The following is a 25,958-nucleotide window of genomic DNA, read 5'->3' on the forward strand; positions in this document are numbered from 1 at the left end:
CAGAGAAACCTCTTTGACCAAGAATCAAGCGTTCAAACTCCATACCTTAAAATTAAGGTTTTGAGATCCTGATGGAAAAAAGAACCTTGAGACAGAAAGACTGGTCTTAACGGAAGAGTCCACAGCTGGCAAGAGGCCATCCGGACAAGATCCGCATACCAAAACCTGTGAGGCCATGCTGGAGCTACCAGCAGGACAAACGAACATTCCTTTAGAATATTGGAGAATACCCTTGGAAGAAGAACTAGAGGCGGAAAGATATAGGCAGGATGACACTTGTAAGAAAGAGATAATGCATCCACTGCCTTCCCCCGAGGATCCCGGGATCCGGACAGATACCAGGGAAGTTTCTTGTTTAGATGAGAAGCCATCAGATCTATTTCTGGGAGTTCCCACATTTGAACAATCTGAGGAAATACCTCTGGGTGAAGAGACCATTCGCCCAGGTGCAACGTTTGGCGACTGAGATAATCCGCTTTCCAATTGTCCATACCTGGGATATGAACCGCAGAGATTAGACAGGAGCTGGATTCCGCCCAAACCAAAATTCGAGATACTTCTTTCATAGCCAGAGGACTGTGAGTCCCTCCTTGATGATTGATGTATGCCACAGTTGTGACATTGTCTATCTGAAAACAAATGAACAACTCTCTCTTCAGAAGAGGCCAAGACTGAAGAGCTCTGAAAATTGCACGGAGTTCCAAATATTGATCGGAAATCTCACCTCCTGAGATTCCCAAACCCCTTGTGCCGTCAGATACCCCCACACAGCTCCCCAACCTGTAAGACTTGCATCTGTTGAGATTATAGTCCAGGTCGGAAGAACAAAGAAGCCCCCTGAACTAAACGATGGTGATCTGTCCACCATGTCAGAGAGTGTCGTATAATCGGTTTAAAGATATTAATTGAGATATCTTAGAGTAATCCCTGCATCATTGGTTCAGCATACAGAGCTGAAGAGGTCGCATGTGAAAACGAGCAAAGGAGATCGCATCTGATGCGGCAGTCCTAAGACCTAAAATTTCCATGCATAAGGCTACCAAAGGGAATGATTGTGACTGAAGGTTTTGACAAGCTGATATCAATGTTAAACTTCTCTTGTCTGACAAGGACAGAGTCATAGACACTGAATCTATCTAGAAACCTAAAAAAAGGTTACCCTTGTCTGAGGAATCAATGAACTGATTGGTAAATTGATCCTCCAACCAAGAACTTGAAGAAACAACACAAGTCGATTCGTATGAGATTCTTCGAAAATAAGAAGACTGAGCAAGTACCAAGATATCGTCCAAATAAGGAAATACCAAAACCCTGTTCTCTGATTACAGAAAGAAGGGCGCCGAGAACCTTTGAAAAAAATTCTTGGAACTGAGGCTAGGCCAAACGGTAGAGCCACAAAACTGGTAATGCTTGTCTAAAAAGAGAATCTCAGACACTAAAAGTGATCTGGATGAATCGGAATATGCAGATACACATCCTGTAAATCTATTGTAGACATATAATGCCCTTGCTAAACAAAAGGCAGGATAGTCCTACAGTAACCATCTTGAATGTTGGTATCCTTACATAACGATTCAATATTGATAGATCCGGAACTGGACTGAAGGAATTGACCTTCTTTGGTACAATGAAGAGATAAAATAAAACCCCAGCCCCTGTTCCAGAACTGGAACTGGCATAATTACTCCAGCCAACTCTAGATCTGAAACACATTTCAGAAATGCTGAGCCTTTGCTGTGTTAACTGGGACACGGAAAAGAAAAAAATCTCTTAGCAGGAGGCCTTAACTTGAAGCCAATTCTGTACCTTTCTGAAACAATGTTCTGAAACCAGAGATTGAGAACGGAATTGATCCAAATTTCTTTGAAGAAAACGTAATCTGCCCCATACCAGCTGAGCTGGAATAAGGGCCGCACCTTCATGGGTACTTAGGAGCTGGCTATAGGTTTCTATAAGGCTTGGATATATTCCAAACTGGAAATAGTTTCCAAACTGATACCGCTCCTGAGGAAGAAGGATCAGGCTTTTGTTCCTTGTTGTGAGGAAAGGAACGAAAATGATTATTAGACCTAAATTTACCTTAGATTTTTTATCCTTTGGTAAAAAAGTTCCCTTCCTTCCAGAAACAGTTGAGATAATAATTTATTACCCTGGAAAGAAAGGGAAAGCAAAGTTGACTTAGAAGACATATCAGCATTCCAAGTTTAATCCATAAAGCTTTTCTAGCTAAAATAGCTAGAGACATATACCTGACATCAACTCTAATGATATCAAAAGATGGTATCACCAATAAAATTATAAGCATGTTATAGAATAATAATAATGCTATAAAATTATGATCTGTTACTTGTTGCGCTAAAGCTTCTAACCAAAAAGTTGAAGCTGCAGCAACATCCGCTAAAAATATAGCAGGTCTAAGAAGATTACCTGAACATAAGTAAGCTTTTCTTAGAAAGGATTCAATTTTCCTATCTAAAGGATCCTTAAATGAAGTACTATCTGCCGTAGGAATAGTAGTACATTTAGCAGGAGTAGAGACAGCCCCATAACCTTAGGGATTTTGTCCCAAAAAACTCTAATCTGTCAGATGGCACAGGATATAATTGTTTAAACGTTTAGAAGGAGTAAAAGAATTACCCAAATTATTCCATTCCCTGGAATTACTTCAGAAATAGCATCAGGGAGATTAAACACTTCTGGAATAACTACAGGAGATTTAAAAACCTTATTTAAACGTTTAGATTTAGTATCAAGAGGACCAGAATCCTCTATTTCTAATGCAATTAATACTTCTTTAAATAAAGAACCATTATCAGTATCAGAATGATGATGTTCATTTAAAAATTCATCTGAAAAAAGAGAAGTTTTAAAAGACTTTTATGTAAACTAGAAGGAGAAATAACAGACATAGCCTTCTTAATGGATTTAAAAAATAAAATCTCTTATGTTTATCAGGAACACTCTGAAAATTAGATGTTGACGGAACAGCAACAGGTAATGTAACAGTACTAAAGGAAATTTCATCTGCATTAATAAGTTTGTCATGACATGCAATGCAAACAACAGCTGGAGAAACAGATACCAAAAATTTATAGCAGATACACTTAGCTTGGTAGCTCCAGCACCGGGCAGTGATTTTCCTGAAGTATCTTCTGACTCAGTTGCAACGTGGAACATCTTGCAATATGTAATAGAAAAAACAACATATAAAGCAAAATTGATCAAATTCCTTAAATGACAGTTTCAGGAATGGGAAAAAATGCCAAAGAACAAGCTTCTAGCAACCAGAAGCAAATGAAAAATGAGACTTAAATAATGTGGAGACAAAAGCGACGCCCATATTTTTTTAGCGCCAAATAAGACGCCCACATTATTTGGCGCCTAAATGCTTTTGGCGCCAAAAATGACGCCACATCCGGAACGCCGACATTTTTGGCGCAAAATAACGTCAAAAAATGACGCAACTTCCGGCGACACGTATGACGCCGGAAACGGAAAAAATTTTTTGCGCCAAAAAAGTCCGCGCCAAGAATGACGCAATAAAATGAAGCATTTTCAGCCCCCGCGAGCCTAACAGCCCACAGGGAAAAAAGAGTCAAATTTTTGAAGGTAAGAAAAAATGATTAATTCAAATGCATTATCCCAAATATGAAACCGACTGTCTGAAAAATAAGGAATGTTGAACATTCTGAGTCAAGGCAAATAAATGTTTGAATACATATATTTAGAACTTTATAAACAAAGTGCCCAACCATAGCTTAGAGTGTCACAGAAAATAAGATTTACTTACCCCAGGACACTCATCTACATGTTTGTAGAAAGCCAAACCAGTACTGAAACGAGAATCAGCAGAGGTAATGGTATATAAATAAGAGTATATCGTCGATCTGAAAAGGGAGGTAAGAGATGAATCTCTACGACCGATAACAGAGAACCTATGAAATAGACCCCGTAGAAGGAGATCACTGCATTCAAATAGGCAATACTCTCCTCACATCCCTCTGACATTCACTGCACGCTGAGAGGAAAACCGGGCTCCAACTTGCTGCGGAGCGCATATCAATGTAGAATCTAGCACAAACTTACTTCACCACCTCCATAGGAGGCAAAGTTTGTAAAACTGAATTGTGGGTGTGGTGAGGGGTGTATTTATAGGCATTTTAAGGTTTGGGAAACTTTGCCCCTCCTGGTAGGAATGTATATCCCATACGTCACTAGCTCATGGACTCTTGCTAATTACATGAAAGAAAGCAGTTTTAGGTGTCTTTGCAGGTTATTGCCATTTTTTGGTGATCACCTGTGTAATAGGGGTTTTGAATGTGTAAAATAGCAATAACCCGCAGCACTTAGTGCTGTTTACCCTGTTTTAAAATAAGGTGTCTCTTGTCCATGTAAGAGGTTTGTTGGCTGAGATAGACTAAGAAGGAAATCATCTGCCGGGATTCTCTTGTTATCTGTGATATTGTCATGCCCACATCTGATGACATCACAGACAGTTTATGAAAAAAACATTAAAAAATTACTTTATCATATTAAGTATTTCATAGCTCACCTTTGGCAAATGGAAAACTGTCAATCTGCTCAATTGTTGTAAAAAATGAAGGTTTCACACTGACATATCCTGTATTATTATTATTATTCTTTATTTATAAAGCGCCAACAGATTCCGCAGCGCTGCCCATGGGTACAAGGATAAAAGTACAACGGAGAAACAAAACAATAAGACAAAATTTTAAAGACAAATACAGGGGGAATTGAGGGCCCTATTCCTGTGGGAATTTACAATCTAGATGTATGAACATAATTGACAGGTTATTTGAGAAAGAACCCACTATACGGCACCAAATAATAGTTAGCTGGTAATTCATGTCAGACATACAGACACAATTAAAAAAGTCAGGCATATAATTTATATTTATGCAATATATTATATATTTATTATGTATATTAAATGTTAAGTACCCAAACTTTGTATTTGACCTATCATTAATGGGACCAGAGGGCCTGGCTCCTGATGTTTGGTCCAAAGCATTCCTGCTGGGCCGTACACCCTTCTTCAAGTGACATCAAAGACCTCCAGAGACCAATATCCTTCCTCATACTACCTTTCACCTGAAACTTATAATTAAAGGGACACTCAAGCCAAAATTAAACTTTCATGATTCAAATAGAGCAGACGATTTTTTAAACAACTTTCCAATTTTCTTCCACTAACAAAATGTACACAGTAATTTTATTTTTAACTTTTTAAGTCACCAGCTCCTACTGAGCATGTGCAAGAGTTCACAGTATATACGTATATGCATGTGTGATTGGCTGATGGCTGTCACATGATATAGGAAGAGTGGAAATAGATATACATTTGAAATTTGTCAGAAAAAAAACAAATTATGACTTACCAGATAATTTCCTTTCCTTCGATACAGGGAGAATCCACAGCTGCATTCATTACTTGTGGGAAATACAGAACCTGGCCACTAGGAGGAGGCAAAGACAGCCCAGCCAAAGGCTTAAATACCCCCCCCACTTCTCTCATCCCCCAGTCATTCTGGCGAGGAAACAAGGAAACAGTAGGAGAAATATAAGGGTGAAAAAGGTGCCAGAAGAAAACAAAATAAATTTAGGGCTGCCCATCGGAGAACGGGGGTGGGAGCTGTGGACTCTCCCTGTATCAAAGTAAAGCAAATTATCTGTTAAGTCATAATAAAGCCTAATCAGAGTGCACCACAGCCTGCCGAACCTTTCTCCCAAAGGCTGCTTCAGCAGAAGCAAAAACATCAAACTTGTAAAATATGGAAAAAGTATATAAGAAGGACCAGGTAGCACGTTTTATTAATCTGATCCATAGAGGCCTCATTTTTGAAGACCCAAGAGGAAACCACTGATCTCGTAGAATGAGAAGTAATCCTCTGAGGAGGCTTAAGACTGACTCATATGCTAAGCGGATGATACTCCTCAATTAAAAAGATAAGGAAGTCGAAGAGGCCCTCTGACCCCTATGCTTCCCAGAATAGATAAACAGAGAAGTAGTTTGTCTAAATTCCTTCGTAGCCTGAAGATAGAACTTCAAGGCACGAACCACATCCACATTATGCAGTAAACATTCCTTCGATGAAGAAGGATTAGGACATAAGGAAGAAACCCCAATTTCTTGATTGATGTTGCGATTTGACACAACCTTAGGAAGAAATATTGTAACTTAGTTCATAGAACAGCCTTATCAGCATGGAACACCAGATAAGGAGGGTTGCATTGCAAGGCAGCAATCTCAGAGAATCTGCGCGCAGTAGCAATAGCTAGTAGAAAAAGAACCTTCCAAGACATAAAACTTAATGTCAACCTCATGCACAGGCTGAAACGGAGCCTGAGGCGGGAGTCTGCGCTACAAAAGCTGAATAGGCAGATAAACTAGGTCAAATATGTGAATTTGGAACAATTTAATAGACAACAATTAAAAAGCAATTAAAAAGAACAGAAGTACAATTAAAATCAATTCATGGATCCATGATGAGAATACAGATATAATGAATTAAAAATGATACATTAGGCTAAAAGACAATAATATTACAGCGCCTATTCTATGGAAAGTGAAGCTGGGAGGTCTTGCAACCTATAACAACCAATGGCGCTAAGGTATTCAGTGGTGTAATATGATATACATCGGAATTCAATACAAACAGTTTGTATTAACAAACAGTGGTGTAACAAAAACAGTGCTAAAATTACACAAAAGCAATGATGTGTAAAAAAATGTGAAAATATGTTAAAATACGAAAAAATATTACTGGTTAAAAGTGAGTGCACAAACTGAGAATATTAAGTCCAAAAGTAGTAGTCCAAGAACCCCAAATAAGGGGTGCAAAAATGAGTCTATGAATACTTCAGTGAAGTGATCCCTCCTATCCGGTGTAGTGAAAATATATGCTCCAAAAAGATGAAAAAGCACAATGTGAATGTTCCAAAAACAAAAAGTTAAAAGCACAAAACAAAAAATGAAGTGTATACACAAAAAATCACAAAAGTTCAAATAAAAATAAATAAATAAATAAGATATCCAAATATGATGTGGTGAAGTAGATGATGAAAAAAATAAAAATCCAGATGGCAAAATTAAAGTGTTACACAAAAACAATACAGCAAAAATAGTAAAAGTACCTGTGAAAAGAAAAGACAATAGTGCAAAACTGTTTGTACACAGTGTATTAATGTTGAAAATATGCTCACCACTGGTGATAGTCTTGAGAAAGGCCCAATGAGGCCGAAACGCGTTGACGACATACTGGTGAGCATATTTTCAACATTAATACACTGTGTACAAACAGTTTTGCACTATTGTCTTTTCTTTTCACAGGTACTTTTACTATTTTTGCTGGTATTGTTTTTGTGTACCCCGCCGCAAGGGATATAACTATTTATATAATATAACTATTAGTTATATTGTAGCTATCTTAGGGTTTATTTTATAGGTAAGTAGTATTTAGTTTTAAATAGGAATAATTTATTTAATTATAGGAATATTTATTTAGATGAATTTAAATAATATGTAAGTTAGAGGGGCGTTAGGGTTAGACTTAGGTTAAGGGGTTAATAGATATAATGTAGGTGGCGGCGGTTTGGGGGGGGCAGATTAGGGGTTAATAAATGTAATGTAGGTGGCGGTGGGCTCTGGGAGCGGCGGTTTAGGGGTTAAACAATTTATTTGCAGCGGGGTCCGGGATCGGGAGGATAGGGGTTAATAACTGTATGTAGGTGGCGGCGGCATAGGGGGAGGCAGATTAGGGGTTAATAGGTATAATGTAGCTGGCGGCGGGTTCCGGGAGCGGAGGTTTAGGGGTTAAACATTTTATTTAGTTGCGGCGGGGTCCAGGAGTGGTAGTTTAGGGGTTAATACGTATAATGTAGGTGGTGGCGGTTTAGGGGTTCATAATAATAATAATAATGTAGGTGGCGGCGGTGTAGGGGGGGCAGATTAGGGGTGTTTAGACTCGGGGTACATGTTAGGGTGTTAGGTGCAGACATTTCCCATAGCAATCAATGGGATATCGGGCATGCAGTGAACATGAGCTTTTGCTGCTGTCAGACTCCCATTGATTCCTATGGGATCCGCCACCTCCAGGGCGGCGGATTGAAAACCAGGTACGCTGGGCTGGAATAGTGGCGAGCGTACCTGGTTGTTCTTTAATAACTACCAAAAGTAGTCAGATTGTGCCGAACTTGCGTTTGGAACATCTCAAGTGACGTAATCATCGTTCTGTGTCGGACTGAGTCCGGCGGATCGTATGTTACGTCACTAGATTCTACTTTTGCCGGTCTGTAGGGCTTGATAACTATGGCGAATCAGCCTCGCCACAAATACGCTGCGGAATTCCAGCGTATTTGCGGTTGACGGCTTGATAAATAGAGGCCTTCATCTTAGTTGTGAGTCAATAAAAATCTGGCTGAATATGTTGACAAGGCTGTTGATTTGTAAGATTTGCACAATGCTTTCACCATCTTTATTACAGAATACAGTGATTCATAGCAGTATGTTTTGCAGATAAGTGAGATGAGTTGCACACTGATTTTTTTCCAGTTCAGGATATTTTATTTCTGGAACTTGTTTCCAAAACTTCATTGTAGACTGAGATTTATGGATCAGCTCTAGACCAAGATCTTCTTGTAATTCTAATAGTTCCATTTCCAAAGCAGATGATTTTGTAACCAAGGGTTCAGGAATAGGACAACCATCATTGATTGCATCAGCCATGGAAAAATTTACAAGAAAGGCAAATCTGTTTAAGAAATGATCAAGACTTATTACCTTGTAATATAATGTTGTTTTCTTCCAGTGGTCTAATTTGATAAGTAAATAAAAAGTTTTTAAAATTGCATGCTGTATCTGAATAATGAAAGAAAAAATGTTGGTTTCATATTTCTTTAAATCATTATGCATTTTGCCTGATACACCTCTGTAGTGAAGCTGCTGTTTGTGCTATTAGTCACTGAAGTTTTGTGTTATTTAGATCTGCAACAATTTCAGCTATATTCTTAAAGGACCAGTAAATACAGTAGATTTGCATAATGCACAAATGCGTCATAAAAACACAATGCAATATCACTTAGGGCCGATTTATTATATGGCGGGCAGACATGATTTGCTGTAGAGAATCATGTCTGCCCGACATCAATAAATTTATCTTTGCACAAGCATTTCTTGTGAAATGCTTCTGCAATACCGCCCCCTGCACATTTGCAGCTAATCAGCAGAGAGCAGGGGGTGTCAATCATCCAGATCGTATCTAATCGGGATGATTGCAGTCTGCCACATCAGAGGAGCTGCTTCTTAACTCCTGATTCTGGCAAGCCGGAAGGCTCATCTGGAATGAGCAGCATACGCTGCTTAATAAAATCGGCCCCAATGTCTGAACTTCAAATGGAGTAGAAGATTATGTCTGACAAATTTCAAAGCTATGTCTTTCTCTTGCAAGGTGTATCCAGTCCACGGATTCATCCTTTACTTGTGGGATATTCTCATTCCCTACAGGAAGTAGCAAAGAGAGCACACAGCAAAGCTGTCCATATAGCTCCCCCTCTAGCTCCACCCCACAGTCATTCTCTTTGCTGGATCTAAGCACTAGGGTCTCTCTCTTGGGAGTGTAAAGTGAATGTGGTGTTAGAATTGTAGTTTTATTATCTTCAATCAAACGTTTGTTATTTTAAATGGTACCGGTTTGTACTATTTACTCTCTAGCAGAAAAGTGATGAAGATTTCTGCTGAGAGGAAAATGATTTTAGCATGTTGTAACTAAAATCCACTGCTGTTCCCACACAGGACTGAGGAGTACCAGAAAACTTCAGTTGGGGGGAACAGTTTGCAGGGTGATCTGCAATAAGGTATGTTCAGTCATTTATTTCTAGACAAGACTGAGATAATGCTAGAAGGACTGACAATATCCCCATGAGGGGAGGGTAAGCTATGTTCACAGACTTAGTAAGGAATTGAATGCTTACATAATAGGGCTAATATACTGGTTGACACTTATTCAGGGCAATCGATTGTTTAGCTAAGGAAAAATCGTTTTGCAAGACACTTTGAAAGCCCTTTTGGGGTTTTTTTCTGGGGTTATTACCACATGGCTGTTTTTTAGTCACTTAGGAGTGATTTACTAGGCCTCACAGCTCCGGAGTAGAGTGGGAGGGGCCTAATTGCCTCAGATGCACAGTTAGAATTGCAGAGAAGTTCATGCTGTTTCACATGGAGGGTCCTGCTGATGTTTGAGGGCCTAAAAAAAGCTATATTCCCCCAAATCTGATCCCTAAGGGAAGGTAGGGCCACAGCAAGGCTGTGGCAAGGTGCTGTAGTGATTTAACCAGGTGTTGGCTTTAGGCTGCTCCGGTTTGGGCATTAAGGGGTTAATCGTTTTGAAACTTGGGGTGCAATCTTATTAAGGCTTTAGCTACATACTGTGAACATTTCAGAAAGATTGCTGCATTTTTCACCATTTTGTAAAATTGTGTGCTCTTTTTATCTCTTAAAGGCACAGTAACGTTTTTTTCAAATTGTGTTTTTTATTTGATTAAAGTGATTCCAAGCCTGTTTGTGTACTCTACTAGTCTGTTAAACATGTCTGACACTAAGGAAAATCCTTGTTCAATGTGTTTAGAAGCCATGGTGGAACCCCCTCTCAGAATGTGTCCCACTTGTACTGATAGGTCTATACACTTTAAAGATCATATTGTTGCACTTAAGAATGTGGCCCAAGATGATTCTCAGACTGAAGGTAACAAGGGTAGCCCGTCTGCCTCTCCCCAAGTGTCACAACCAGTTACACCCGCGCAAGCGATGCCTAGTACCTCTAGTGCGTCTAACCCTTTTACATTACAAGACTTAGCGGCAGTCATGGATAATTCTCTTACAGCCTTCTTATCTAAACTGCCCGTGTTACCTGCAAAGCGTGATAGCTCCGTTTTAAGAACAGATTATGAGCATTCTGACGCTTTGGTAGCCGTATCCGATATACCCTCACAACGCTCTGAAGTGGGAGCGAGGGATTTGATGTCTGAGGGAGAAGTCTCTGATTCAGGAAGGGTTCCTCCCCAGACAGATTCAGATACATTGGTTTTTAAATTTAAACTAGAACACCTCCGTGTTTTACTTAGGGAGGTATTAGCTACTCTGGATGACTGTGACCCTTTGGTGATCCCAGAGAAATTGTGTAAAATGGACAAGTACCTAGAGGTCCCTGTTTACACGGATGCGTTTCCGGTCCCTAAGAGGATTGCGGATATCGTTACTAGGGAGTGGGATAGGCCAGGTGTCCCTTTTGTACCCCCTCCTGTTTTTAAGAAAATGTTCCCCATATCTGACCCCATGCGGGACTTGTGGCAGACGGTCCCTAAGGTGGAGGGGGCTGTTTCTACACTAGCTAAACACACAACCATACCAATTGAAGACAGTTGTGCTTTTAAAGACCCTATGGATAAAAAATTAGAGGGTTTACTTAAGAAAATTTTTGTTCAACAAGGTTTTCTTCTCCAACCTATTGTCTGCATTATTCCTGTAACTACTGCAGCTGCTTTCTGGTTTGAGGGGCTGGAAGACTCGCTCCAGACAGAGACCTCATATGAGGAAATTATGGATAGAATTAAGGCTCTAAAGCTAGCTAATTCTTTTATCACTGACGCCGCTTTCCAAATAGCTAAGTTAGCGGCAAAAAATTCAGGTTTCGCCATTTTGGCGCGCAGGGCGCTATGGCTAAAGTCCTGGTCGGCCGATGTGTCGTCTAAATCCAAGCTTTTGAACATTCCTTTCAAAGGGAAGACCCTATTCGGGCCTGAATTGAAAGAGATTATTTCAGATATCACCGGGGGAAAAGGCCATGCTCTCCCTCAGGACAAAGCCTTTAAAACAAAGAACAAAGCTAATTTTCGTTCCTTTTGCAATTTCAGGAACGGCCCCACTTCATCCTCTCCGGCTGCAAAGCAAGAGGGTAACGCTTCACAGCCCAAGGCAAACTGGAAACCTTACCATGGCTGGAATAAGGGTAAACAGGCCAAAAAGCCTGCAGCTGCCACCAAGACAGCATGAAGGGGTAGCCCCCGATCCGGGACCGGATCTAGTAGGGGGCAGACTCTCTCTCTTCGCTCAGACCTGGGCAAGAGATGAACACGATCCTTGGGCATTAGAGATTGTAGCCCAGGGATACCTTCTAGAATTCAAGGACTCTCCTCCAAGGGGAAGGTTCCACATTTCTCGTCTGTCTACAGATCAGACAAAGAAAGAGGCATTTTTACGCTGTGTAGAAGATCTACATACAATGGGAGTGATCCACCCAGTTCCAATTGCAGAACAAGGACTGGGGTTTTACTGAAACCTGTTTGTGGTTCCCAAAAAAAGAAGGAACTTTCAGACCAATCCTGGATCTCAAAATTCTAAACAAATTCCCAGTTCAAGATGGAGACCATTCGGACAATCTTACCTATGATCCAGGAGGGTCAATATATGACTACTGTGGATCTAAAGGATGCGTATCTGCACATTCCTATCCACAAAGATAATCACCAGTTTCTCAGGTTCGCCTTTCTGGACAAGCATTTTCAGTTTGTGGCTCTTCCTTTCGGGTTGGCCACTGCTCCCAGAATTTTCACAAAGGTGCTAGGGTCCCTCCTGGCGGTTCTAAGACCGCGGGGCATAGCAGTGGCGCCTTACCTAGATGACATCTTAATTCAGGCGTCAACTTTCAAAAGAACCAAGTCTCACACGGAGATTGTATTGGCCTTTCTGAGGTCTCACGGGTGGAAGGTGAACATCAAAAAGAGTTCTCTCGCCCCCCTCACAAGATTTCCATTCCTAGGAACCCTGATAGACTCGGTAGAAATTAAAAGCTAAAACTCTTAACTACTTGCCGAGCTCTTTATTCCATTCCACGGCCATCTGTGGCTCAGTGCATGGAGACAATCGGACTAATGGTTGCGGCAATGGACATAGTCCCTTTTGCTCGGATACACCAGACCACTGCAACTATGCATGCTCAAACAGTGGAATGGGGATTATGCAGATTTGTCTCCTCAAATTCAGTTGGACCAGGAGACCAGAGATTCTCTTCTCTGGTGGTTGTCTCAGGATCACCTGTCTCAAGGAATATGTTTCCGCAGGCCAGAGTGGATCATCGTAACGACCGACGCCAGTCTGTTAGGCTGGGGTGCGGTCTGGGACTCCCTGAAAGCTCAGGGCTTATGGTCTCGGGAAGCAACTCTTCTCCCGATAAACATTCTGGAACTGAGGGCGATATTCAACGCTCTTCAGGCATGGCCTCAACTAGCGGCGGCCAAATTCATCAGATTTCAGTCGGACAACATCACGACTGTAGCTTACGTCAATCATCAGGGGGGAACAAAGAGTTCCCTAGCGATGACGGAAGTAACCAAAATAATCAGGTGGGCGGAGGATCACTCCTGCCATCTCTCAGTAATTCACATCCCAGGAGTAGACAACTGGGAGGCGGATTTTCTAAGTCGTCAGACTTTTCACCCGGGGGAGTGGGAACTCCACCCGGAGGTATTTGCCCAGCTGACTCAGCTATGGGGCACCCCAGAGTTGGATCTGATGGCGTCCCGTCAGAACACCAAACTTCCTCTCTACGGGTCCAGGTCCCGGGATCCCAAGGCGGTATTGATAGATGCTCTAGCAGCGCCTTGGTCCTTCAAGCTGGCTTATGTTTTTCCACCGTTTCCTCTCCTCCCACGTCTGGTTGCCAGAATCAAGCAGGAGAAGGCTTCGGTGATTCTGATAGCGCCTGCGTGGCCACGCAGGACTTGGTATGCAGACCTAGTGGACATGTCATCTGTCCCACCATGGACACTGCCAATGAGGCAGGATTTTCTAATACAGGGTCCGTTTAAGCATCCAAATTTAGTTTCTCTACGTCTGACTGCTTGGAGATTGAACGCTTAATTCTATCAAAGCGTGGGTTCTCTGAGTCAGTTATAGATACTCTGATTCAGGCTAGAAAGCCTGTCACCAGGAAAATCTACCATAAGATATGGCGGAAATATCTTTGTTGGTGTGAATCCAAGGGTTACTCATGGAGTAAGATTAGGATTCCCAGGATATTGTCCTTTCTCCAAGAAGGACTGGAGAAAGGATTGTCAGCTAGTTCCTTAAAAGGACAAATATCTGCTTTGTCTATCCTGTTACAGGTGTGCTAGCTGGAGGCGCTGGTTCAGCTTGTATCAGCCGTTGGTATCTTCCTTTCCTTTCCTTCCTTGGTTGTATAACTAGTGTATATTGCAGGTTACCGGCTCCTTCCCAATATGAAAAGACAATATCACAGATTCAGTAAAAAAGTTTGTCTTTATTTGGCTCAACGCAAAAGCGTTTCAACGGTCCCAGCCGTCTTTCTTAAGAGCAATAAAAGTGCTTTACAAACCAAAGCATACCTTTCCGCTGCACAGGCGGCCTTTAAATACATGTCAGTTACGCTACCTGCTTCCCCATTGGAGGAGAGCAGGTTTACACCCGATTCAAAATTTCAATTGTAAATTTAAAATAAACATCTAAAAAAACATAAAAAACAATATTAATTATATTAGAAACTATAAGTTTGTTTTGTTATTCACAGATACAAAGTTTCTTATATGAATTCTGCTTATCCAAATATTTAGAGGAGGTAGAATAAATTGCCACTTAGAAGTTTGTTATAAGTTGGAATAGATACTTTTCATAATTAAACATTCATTAAACTTGTATCTGTGAATAACACTTATGTCTTTTTATTTTGAGAAAATCAGAAACTGTTTTTTATTGGACATTCGATAACATGTGATACCCACTGACATATCAGACCTGAATGGGAACCTAAAATAGAGAACTACCTGAAAGGGAACTACAAAACATCACTATACCAGAAACTGAATTTCATTGGACAACCTATAACATGTGATCTTCACTGACATACCGGACCTGAAAGAGAACTTGAAGCAGAAAACTACCTGAAAGGGAACTACAAAACCGGCAAAAATGATGATATCTACAGAAATTTTATATTTTAAAACAACCTTATAGTTTCTAATATAATTAATATTGTTTTTTATGTTTTTTTAGATGTTTATTTTAAATTTACAATTGAAATTTTGAATCGGGTGTAAACCTGCTCTCCTCCAATGGGGAAGCAGGTAGCGTAACTGACATGTATTTAAAGGCCGTCTGTGCAGCGGAAAGGTATGCTTTGGTTTGTAAAGCACTTTTATTGCTCTTAAGAAAGACGGCTGGGACCGTTGAAACGCTTTTGCGTTGAGCCAAATAAAGACAAACTTTTTTACTGAATCTGTGATATTGTCTTTTCATATTGGGAAGGAGCCGGTAACCTGCAATATACACTAGTTATACAACCAAGGAAGGAAAGGAAAGGAAGATACCAATGGCTGATACAAGCTGAACCAGCGCCTCCAGCTAGCACACCTGATATATTCACACAGACCTTGGGAGAGACTGTGGGACGGCTGCGGTTCACCAGAAGGGGAAAGTATTAATACATATTATACACTTGTTTGCATGTCTATCCTGTTACACAAGCGTCTGGCAGAGGTACCAGACGTTCAAGCGTTTGCTCAGGCTTTAGTCAGAATCAAGCCTGTCTATAAACCTGTGGCTCCGCCATGGAGTTTGAATCTAGTTCTTTCAGTTCTTCAAGGGGTTTCGTTTGAACCTTTACATTCCATAGACATTAAGTTGTTATCTTGGAAAGTTTTGTTTTTGATAGCTATCTCTTATGCTCGAAGAGTTTCAGAATTATCTGCCTTACAGTGTGATTCACCTTACCTGGTGTTCCACGCAGATAAGGTAGTTTTGCGTACCAAGCCTGGTTTTCTTCCTAAAGTTGTTTCTAAAAAGAATATTAACCAGGAAATAGTTGTTCCTTCTCTGTGTCCTAATCCATCTTCGAAGAAGGAACGTCTATTACACAATCTTGATATAGTTCGTGCTTTAAAGTTCTATTTACAAGCAACTAAGGATTTCAGACAAACATCTTCCTTGTTTGTTATCTATTCTGGTAAGAGGAGAGGTCAGAAAGCGACTGCTACCTCTCTTTCCTTTTGGCTGAAAAGCATCATCCGTTTGGCCTATGAGACTACTGGCCAGCAGCCTCCTGAAAGAATTACTGCTCATTCTACCAGAGCAGTGGCTTCCACATGGGCTTTCAAAAATGAGGCTTCTGTTGAACAGATTTGTAAGGCAGCGACTTGGTCTTCACTGCATACTTTTGCCAAATTTTACAAATTCGATACTTTTGCTTCTTCGGAGGCTATTTTTGGGAGAAAGGTTTTGCAAGCAGTGGTGCCTTCCATTTAAGGTACCCGTCTTGTTCCCTCCCTTCATCCGTGTCCTAAAGCTTTGGTATTGGTATCCCACAAGTAAAGGATGAATCCGTGGACTGGATACACCTTGCAAGAGAAAACAGAATTTATGCTTACCTGATAAATTACTTTCTCTTGCGGTGTATCCAGTCCACGGCCCGCCCTGGCATTTAAGTCAGGTAAAAATTTTTTTGTTTAAACTACAGTCACCACTGCACCCTATGGTTTCTCCTTTTTATTCCTAACCTTTGGTCGAATGACTGGGGGGTGGAGCTAGAGGGGGAGCTATATGGACAGCTTTGCTGTGTGCTCTCTTTGCTACTTCCTATAGGGAATGAGAATATCCCACAAGTAAAGGATGAATCCGTGGACTGGATACACCGCAAGAGAAAGTAATTTATCAGGTAAGCATAAATTCTGTTATTTCCACTCCTACTGTATCACAAATGCATATACTTTTATTCTGTGATTTCTTGTACATGCTCAGTAGGGGCTGGTGACTTCAAATGTAAATATAAAAACTGTGCACATTTTGTTAATGGAAGTAAATTGGAATGTTAAGTTTAATTTTGACTTGAGTGTCCCTTTAATAAATGTGCCATCCGAATATGGGCATTTAGCACAAGTAATATTCCATGATATAACAAAACTTGAAACAGTCATTCTATCAGCTGTCTTACTGAAGATTCTCAATACTGTCTGCTGGATACTTACTGATGATTTTAACACATTTAACTAGTTGTTTTTTTTGCAATTTTGATTTTAATGGATAATCAGGTGAAAAGTTTTTGTTATTTGTTACATGGTGGTATTACAGGTTACTGGCTTTGTAATGAGTGAGTGCTATATTACGGATAAAATACAAAGGTTTAACTCTTTTTAACAGTGAATGCAAATTCTCCCATTCTGCCTTAGAAATTTGTTTTCATCTTCATACTTTCGCTTTTTACAATCTGATGACGCTATCTTCTGTCACATTTTCACAACACAACCAGCCTCAATATCAAACTAACACTTTACTAATTATATTGCCCGCAACACAGCCACAGTCACAGCTATCATGTGATCACAAGCCATGCCACTAAAACAAACACTGTCAGTAACAAATTGTACAGTAGTAAATCATTTTTTATTTACCTTTTATATTAATTGTGATGCAAAAAGGAACTCAATAAACTTATTTCCGTAAGCCGCATATTATGAGGCCCATTTATCAATACGGAGCTTGTGGACCCATGTTTCTGGCGATGTCTTCAGACTCGCCAGAAACAGCAGTTATGAAGCAGCGGTCTAAATCACCCTGCTCTGAGAAGGCGAACAGGAATGGCCACAATTCAACCCAATCGAGTACGATTGGGTTGATTGACACCTCCCTGCTGGCAGCCCATTGGCCGCGAGTCTGCAGGGAGCGGTGTTGCACCAGCAGCTCTTGTGAGCTGCTGGTGCAATGCTGAATACGGAGAGCGTATTGCTCTCCGCATTCAGCGAGGTCTTGCGGACCTGATCCGCACTGTCGGATCAGGTCCGCAAGACCTTTGATACATAGGCCCCTATGTGTGAAAAAGCTAAAAAGCAGCTCATGAGCCGGGGTTTTGGTCACCCGGTTTAATATTTTACATGACATACACTGACTGTGTTTAGTGGTTCAGGTAAATGTGTTGCTGGACCACTGCACCACCACAAGTATCAGGGGCCTGTGTTCAAGTGTTTTAGATTTCTGATAAATATCATTCGCCTAGATTACGAGTTTTGCGGTAAGAGGGGTGCATTGCTAACTTGCACTTTATTCTCACCGCTCACTTAACTGCAGCGCTGGTATTACGGGTTTTTACAGACCGGGCAGTAACAGGCAAGAAGTCAGCGGTGAGCTGATTGTACGTGCTCGTGCACGATTTCCCCATAGACATCAATGGGGAGAGCCGGCTGAGAAAAAGTCTAACACCTACCAAAAAGCAGCGTAAAACTCAGTAGCGCAGCCCCATTGATTCCTATGGGGAAATAAAATTTATGTTTACACCTAACACCCTAACATAAACCCCGAGTCTAGACACCCCTAATTTTACACTTATTAAAACCCCTAATCTGCCGCTCCGGACATCGCCGCCACTATAATAAACATATTAACCCCTAAACCGCCGCACTCCCGCCTCGCAAACATTAGTTAAATATTAGTAACCCCTAATCTGCAGTCCCTTACATCGCCGCCACCTATCTACATTTATTAACCCCTAATCTGCCGCCCCAACATCGCCGCCACTATACTAAATGTATTAACCCCTAAACCTAAGTCTAACCCTAACACCCCCTAACTTAAATATAATTAAAATAAATCTAAATAAAACTTCCTATTATTACCTAAATTATTCCTATTTAAAACTAAATACTTACCTATAAAATAAACCCTAAGCTAGCTACAATATAATAGTTACATTGTATCTAGCTTAGGGTTTATTTTTATTTTACAGGCAAGTTTGTATTTATTTTAACTAGGTAGAATAGTTATTAAATAGTTATTAACTATTTAATAACTACCTAGCTAAAATAAAGATAAATTTACCTGTAAAATAAAACATAACCTAAGTTACACTAACACCTAACCTAACCCTACAATTAAATAAATTACCTAAATGAAATACAATTAAATAAATTAATTAATTAACATTAGCTAAATTACAAAAAACAAACAAACACTAAATTACAGAAATAAAAAACAAATTACAAGTTCTTTAAACTAATTACACCTAATCTAAGAGCCCTATCAAAATAAAAAAAAAACACCCAAAAAAAAACAAAAAACCTAGCCTAAACTAAACTATCAATAGCCCTTAAAAGGGCCTTTTGCGGGGCATTGCCCCAAAGAAATCAGCTCTTTTACCTGAAAAAGAAATACAAACAACCCCCCCAACAGTAAAACCCACCACCCACACAACCAACCCCCCAAATAAAAGCCAAACCAAAGAAACCTAAGCTCCCCATTGTCATGAAAAAGGGCATTTTGATGGGCATTGCCCTTGAAAGGGCATTTAGCTCTATTGCTGCCCAAAGCCCTAACCTAAAAATAAAACCCACCCAATACACCCTTAAAAAATCCTAACACTAGCCCCCAAAGATTCACTTACCGGGAGAAGTCTTCATCCAAGCGGCAAGATGTCCTCAACGAAGCCGGCAGAAGTGGTCCTCCAGACGGGCAGAAGTGGTCCTCCAGATGGGCAGAAGTCTTCACCCAGACTGCATCTTCTATGTTCATCCTTCCGACGCGGAGTGGGTCCATCTTCAAGACATCCGGCGCGGAGCATCCTCTTCTTCCGACATCTTCTTGCTGAATGAAGGTACCTTTAAGTGACGTCATCCAAGATGGCGTCCCTTAGATCCAATCAGCCAATAGGATTAAGCTCACATTCTATTGGCTGATTGGAACAGCCAATAGATTGCAAGCTCAATCCTATTGGCTGATTGGATCAGCCAATAGAATTTTTTCAACCTTAATTCCAATTGGCTGACAGAATTCTATCAGCCAATAGGAATCTAAGGGACGCCATCTTGGATGATGTCAATTAATGGTACCTTCATTCAGCAAGAAGACGTCGGAAGAAGAGGATGCTCCACGCCGGATGTCTTGAAGATGGACCCGCTCCGCGTCGGAAGGATGAAGATAGAAGATGCCGTCTGGATGAAGACTTCTGCCCAGCTGGAGGACCACTTCTGCCCGCCTGGAGGACCACTTCTGCCGGCTTTGTTGAGGACATCTTGCCGCTTGAATGAAGACTTCTCCCGGTAAGTGAATCTTCAGGGGTTAGTGTTATGATTTTTTAAGGGTGTATTGGGTAGGTTTTATTTTTAGGTTAGGGCTTTGGGCAGCAATAGAGCTAAATGTCATTTTGAGGGCAATGCCCATACAAATGCCCTTTTCAGGGCAATGGGGAGCTTAGGTTTTTTTAGTTAGGCTTTTATTTGGGGGGGTTGGTTGTGTGGGTGGTGGGTTTTACTGTTGGGTTTTTTTTTTATTTCTTTTTCAGGTAAAAGAGACGATTTCTTTGGAGCAATGCCCCGCAAAAGGCCCTTTTAAGGGCTATTGGTAGTTTAGGCTAGGGGGTTTTATTATTTTGGGTGGGCTTTTTTTATTTTGATAGGGCTATTAGATTAGGTGTAATTAGTTTAAAGATCTTGTAATTTTTTTTATTTTCTGTAATTTAGTGGGGGGGGGGGGTTTGTAGTAATTTAGCCAATTTTATTGAATTTAGTTAATTGTATTTAATTTAGGTAATTGTATTTAATTGTAGTGTAGTGTTAGGTGTTGGTGTAACTCAGGTTAGGTTTTATTTTACAGGTACTTTTGTATTTAATTTTAGTTAGGTAATTATTAAATAGTTAATAACTATTTAATAACTATTCTACCTAGTTAAAATAAATACAAACTTGCCTGTAAAATAAAAATAAACCCTTAGCTAGCTACAATGTAACTATTAGTTATATTTTAGCTAGCTTAGGGTTTATTTTATAGGTAAGTATTTAGTTTTAAATAGGAATTATTTATTTATTAATAGTAGGTTTATTTATATTTCTTTTAATTATATTTAAGAAAGGGGGTGTTAGGGTTAGACTTAGGTTTAGGCGATAATAAATTTAATGTAGCGGCGGCGACGTTGGGGGCGGCAGATTAGGGGTTAATAAATTTAGATAGGTGGCGGCGATGTCAGGGACGGCAGATTAGGGGTTAATAATATTTAACTAATGTTTGCGAGGCGGGAGTGCGGTGGTTTAGGGGTTAATATGTTTATTCTAGTGGCGGCGATGTCCGGAGTGGCAGATTAGGGGTTAATAATTTTATTTTAGTGTTTGCGTCGCGGGAGGGCCTCTGTTTAGGGGTTAATAGGTAGTTTATGGGTGTTTAGTGTACTTTTTAGCACTTTAGTTATGCGTTTTATGCTACTGCGGTAGGAATCTTGTCAGGATAGGGTGTACCGCTCACTTTTTGGCCTCCCAGGACAAGCTCGTAATACCGGCGCTATGCAAGTCCCATTGAAAATAGACTATACGGAAATTGCGTAAGTTCATTTGCGGTAAGGCCAAAAAAGTGTGCGGTGCCCCTAAATCTGCAAGACTCGTAATACCAGTGGTAGTGAAAAAGCAGCGTTATAACCTGATAACGCTGCTTTTTCAGTATAACGCAAAACTCGTAATCTAGCCGATTGTTTTGTGTAATTTGTCAACAGCATGAGATAAAGTATAAGTAACACTGAAGTTAATGAGTTTATTTATTTCTTATATAATTATGCTTATCAGGCCTAGTTTTAAACGCTGGCTTTGTCATGGCTGTTTAGCTGATAAAGTTTATAGTGAGCTCCCTATCATCTAACTTGTGTTCTGTGCACTCAGCTTTGTAAGCAGGTATTTTGCAGAGCAGTGACTGATGCATACAGAAAAATATGCTCAAAACCTAAATATAATTACCTGTAGCCGTATTTATAGGAACTTCATCCTCCTCAGTCTTCACCTGATCACACGTAAACAGATCTTCTGTTATCTCAACTTTCACTATATCAGTGTTATCCTCATCTGTACAAATAAAGCAGATTCAGTTTCTATATCCCATGATCTAGTTTTTTTTACTTTACCATAAATCAGATTGTGTATTTCCCAGACAATAGCACCAAATACACACTGGTACTTTTCCCTCTTAAAGGGACGTTAAACACTTTGAGATGGTAATATAAAATGATAAATTATATACTGTATATAAAAAAGTCTGCAATATACTTTCATTATTTATTTTGTCCCCTTTTCCTGTAATTTCATTCTGAAATTGTGAGATTTTCAGTTCCGAATTGAAATAGAAGTGTAGAACATTGTTATATTCCACACAGCCATTGGTTGCACACTCTAGTGACCTATTTATAAATGTCCTTAATTGGCCACAGCAGAGAAGGTAACCTAAGTTACAACATGGCAGCTCCCATTGTTTTATAAACACTACAATTTTATACTTATTTTGTCAATATTTTAACTGCTAATGAAACTTTAAAAAAATACATCTATATGTTATTCTCAGACTAATCTTTTCTTTGAATGCATTGCTCTATCTGGCATTTGTTTAGTGTTTAATGTCCCTTTAACATTTACTTATCTTACATCTTTTAGCTGAAAGAGAAGATTAGAGACAATGGGGCATATTTATCAAGCTCCGTATGGAGCTTGATGCCCCGTGTTTCGGCTCGCCGGAAACAGAAGTTATGAAGCAGCGGTCTAAAGACCACTGCTCCATAATGTGTTCTGAGGAGGCGAACATAAATCAACCCGACCGAATACAATCGGGTTGATTGACACCCCCTGCTAGCGGTCGATTGGCTGCGAATCTGCAGGGGGCGGTATTGCACCAGCAGTTCACAAGAACTGATGGGGCAATGATAAATACCTACAGAGTATGCTGTCAGCATTTATTGATGTGCAGCGGCATGATCCGCAATATTGGATCATGTCCGCTTACACCATAATAAATAGGCCCCAATATGTGTGGACACCAGGGTGGATAAAAATCAATGATTTTTTTTAAAATGTTATAAAATAAACATACAGAGTTGAGAAACAGACCTTAAAGGAACATAATCATGAAATAAAACTTTGGGGTTGCAGATAGAGCATACAATTTTCAGATGTACTTCTATTATCAATTTTGCGTCATTCTCTTGGTATCCTTTGTTAAAGGAGAGCAATGCTCTACTGGCTCAGAGCAGAACACATTGGGTGAGACAGTAACAAGTGGCTAGCTCAAAGTAGTGCATTGCTTCTAAGCCTACCTATATATGCTTTCAACAATTTATACCATTGTTAAAAAATGCAGTTTCTTTCTGAATCATGAGCGTTTCATTTTCACTTTGTCCCTTTAATGCCACTGCTCCCCTGTAAATCTATGTACACAGAATTAACCATTACTAAGATTCAAGAAGCTCAATGAATAGAAGATTGCTTGGAGTGGAACAGATCTGCACAAGGACCTAAGTGAGAAGGGAGGGGCAATCAGAAAAATTAAATATGTTATTGTTTTAGTTAAATAAAACTATTTCAATTGTTACTACTAATGTAATCATTTTAATCTTTCCAATAAAATACAGCTGAAATGTTGATCAAATATTATTGATTAACCTATTAAACTGGAGTTCGTTCCAATAATTTAATTAATTTATTTCAATGATCTATCTATGCATATCTAATGATATATAATCAAATCAGTAATGGTCTGATAAAACTGGATTTAATTGATTTAAATCTGTCTTAATGCTAGTGATTTAAATTGGTGCACACTCATCTGTAACACATGACCCCCAGACACAACACACGTGCACACTCATCTGTAACACATGACCCCCAGACACAACACATGTGCACACTCATCTGTAACACATGACCCCCAGACACAACACATGTGCACACTCATCTGTAACACATGACCCCCAGACACAACACATGTGCACTCATCTGTAACGCATAACCCCCAGACACAACACACGTGCACACTCATCTGTAACACATGACCCCCAGACACAACACATGTGCACACTCATCTGTAACGCATAACCCCCAGACACAACACACGTGCACACTCATCTGTAACGCATAACCCCCAGACACAACACACGTGCTCGCTCTTCTGTAACGCATAACCCCCAGGCACAACACACGTGCACACTCATCTGTAACGCATGACCCCCAGACACAACACACGTGCACACTCACATGGGCTGATACTGTCACTGGTCTCCTCATCTGGGGCTTCCACCTGACACCTCACACACGAATCTTCTGTTATCTCCACTTTCACTATATCAGCGTTATCTTCATCTGTACAAATAAAGCAGATTCAGTTTTATAATCACATGATCTAGTTTTATAACTTTACCGTATAACAGTTTGTGTATTTCCCAGACAGACAAGAGCACCTAATGCTCACTGTGGTGCCATTCCTCTATTCTTTTACTTTTTTAGTTTAAAAGGGACAGTAAACACCAGGCAGGTACACGATTTTCCTGCAGTCTTGTAATAAATTAGTGTAACAGATGATGTTTTGTTGTTGGAATCCATTAATAGTTTGCTGCAATTGTCTGCCTTGTATGGAGGAGCCGATCAGGACTTGTTACTGGAGTAGACAAGACTAGCACTGTCTTTTTGTTAGCAAACTCCCCATTGTTTTTCTGTTACTTCTCAGATCAGTCCTGCTGAAGCCAGTTAGGGGCAGATAAGCAGCCGGGTTAGGCTTGTGAAGCCTGCTGTGTGCACTTTTAAATATTGATAACTGGAAATACCACAATTTTCAGATTTAAATTATATGAGATGAGGAGAAATAAATCAAGACAGTATATTGCAATTTTTTTAGTACACATTATTAAAGGGACAGTCAAGTCCAAAAAACACTTTCATGATTTAAATAGAACATGTCATTTTAAACAACTTTCCAATTTACTTTTATCACCAATTTTGCTTTGTTCTCTTGCTATTCGTAGTTGAAAGCTAAACCTAGGAGGTTCATATGCTAATTTCTTAGACCTTGAAGGCCGCCTCTAATCTAAATGCATTTTGACAGTTTTTTACCACTAGAGGGTATTAGTTCATGTGTTCCATATAGATAACATTGAGCTCATGCACGTGAATTTATTGTGGAGTCAGCACTGATTGGCTAAAATGCAAGTCTGTCAAAAGAACTGAAATAAGGGGGCAGTCTGCAGAGCCTTAGATACAAGGTAATTACAGAGGTAAAAAGTTTATTATTATAACTTTGTTGGTTATGCAAAACTGGGGAATGGGTAATTAAGGGATTATCTATCTTTTAAAACAACAAAAATTCTGGTGTTTACTGTCCCTTTAACTGTTTACACTACAATCTTAAGACTAGATTACAAGTCGCGTGGCAAATATGTTTTTCGCAATTGCGAAAACACTGCGCGCGTTAAGGTTTTTGCGCATTTGGGGTTGTGCAGGTATTACAAGTTGTAAAACAACCTTTTTTGCGCGTGCATTAACCCTAATACCACGCATAAACTAACGCGTTTTTGCGTGCATGTATTCCCCCATAGAGATCAACAGAGAAAACCCATAGAAGTCAATGGAGAATTTTTTTTTTAGAAAAATAAAACACCCATTGCAAAAACAACATAGCATATTCGCATTAGCAAATGTGAAATATTTATAGTAAATACATAGTTAAAATCGTTATCAAAGCGATTGTCAATCCTAGTGTTTGTGAAACGCTAGGATTGACCATTGGAACAAATAAAGGGGACTTTCAGTCATGAACTATAAAATACTTCATGCTGAAAGCTCCTTTATTTGTTTTAAGCGTTCACCGCACTGAGCTGCTCAGGCAGCCCACGACAGAACGCTGTTTTGCTGAGAGGTGACGCTTTCGCCTCTTAGCCAATAGCTGTGCGTGAAATCCGGCTTGGCACCGGATTTCCCGCACGGCTACGGGCTAAGAGGTGGAAACGTCACCTCTTAGCTTCTCAGAATGCCCATGGCAGAACACTGTTTTGCTAAGTGCAGCGAATGCTTGAAACAAATAAAGGAGCTTTCAGCATGAAGTATTTTATACTTCATGAATGAAAGTCCCCTTTATTTGTTCCAATGGTCAATCT

General features: G+C 40.0%; 1 protein-coding gene across 1 annotated transcript in view; it reads right to left on the minus strand.

The window, feature by feature from the left end:
* The window catches only part of LOC128657974 (uncharacterized), a 285,898-nt gene that overhangs the window by 237,900 nt on the left and 22,040 nt on the right, over positions 1–25,958 (minus strand). Inside the window, exons 4-5 of the mRNA XM_053712413.1 lie at positions 24,067–24,171; positions 21,787–21,891 (exon numbers count right to left, since the gene is read on the minus strand). Of these exons, the coding sequence (XP_053568388.1) occupies positions 21,787–21,891; positions 24,067–24,171 (210 nt within the window). The remainder of the gene's footprint in view (positions 1–21,786; positions 21,892–24,066; positions 24,172–25,958) is intronic.

The sequence above is a fragment of the Bombina bombina genome, chromosome 4 (assembly GCF_027579735.1).
Source record: "Bombina bombina isolate aBomBom1 chromosome 4, aBomBom1.pri, whole genome shotgun sequence".
Taxonomy (NCBI): Eukaryota; Metazoa; Chordata; class Amphibia; order Anura; family Bombinatoridae; genus Bombina; species Bombina bombina.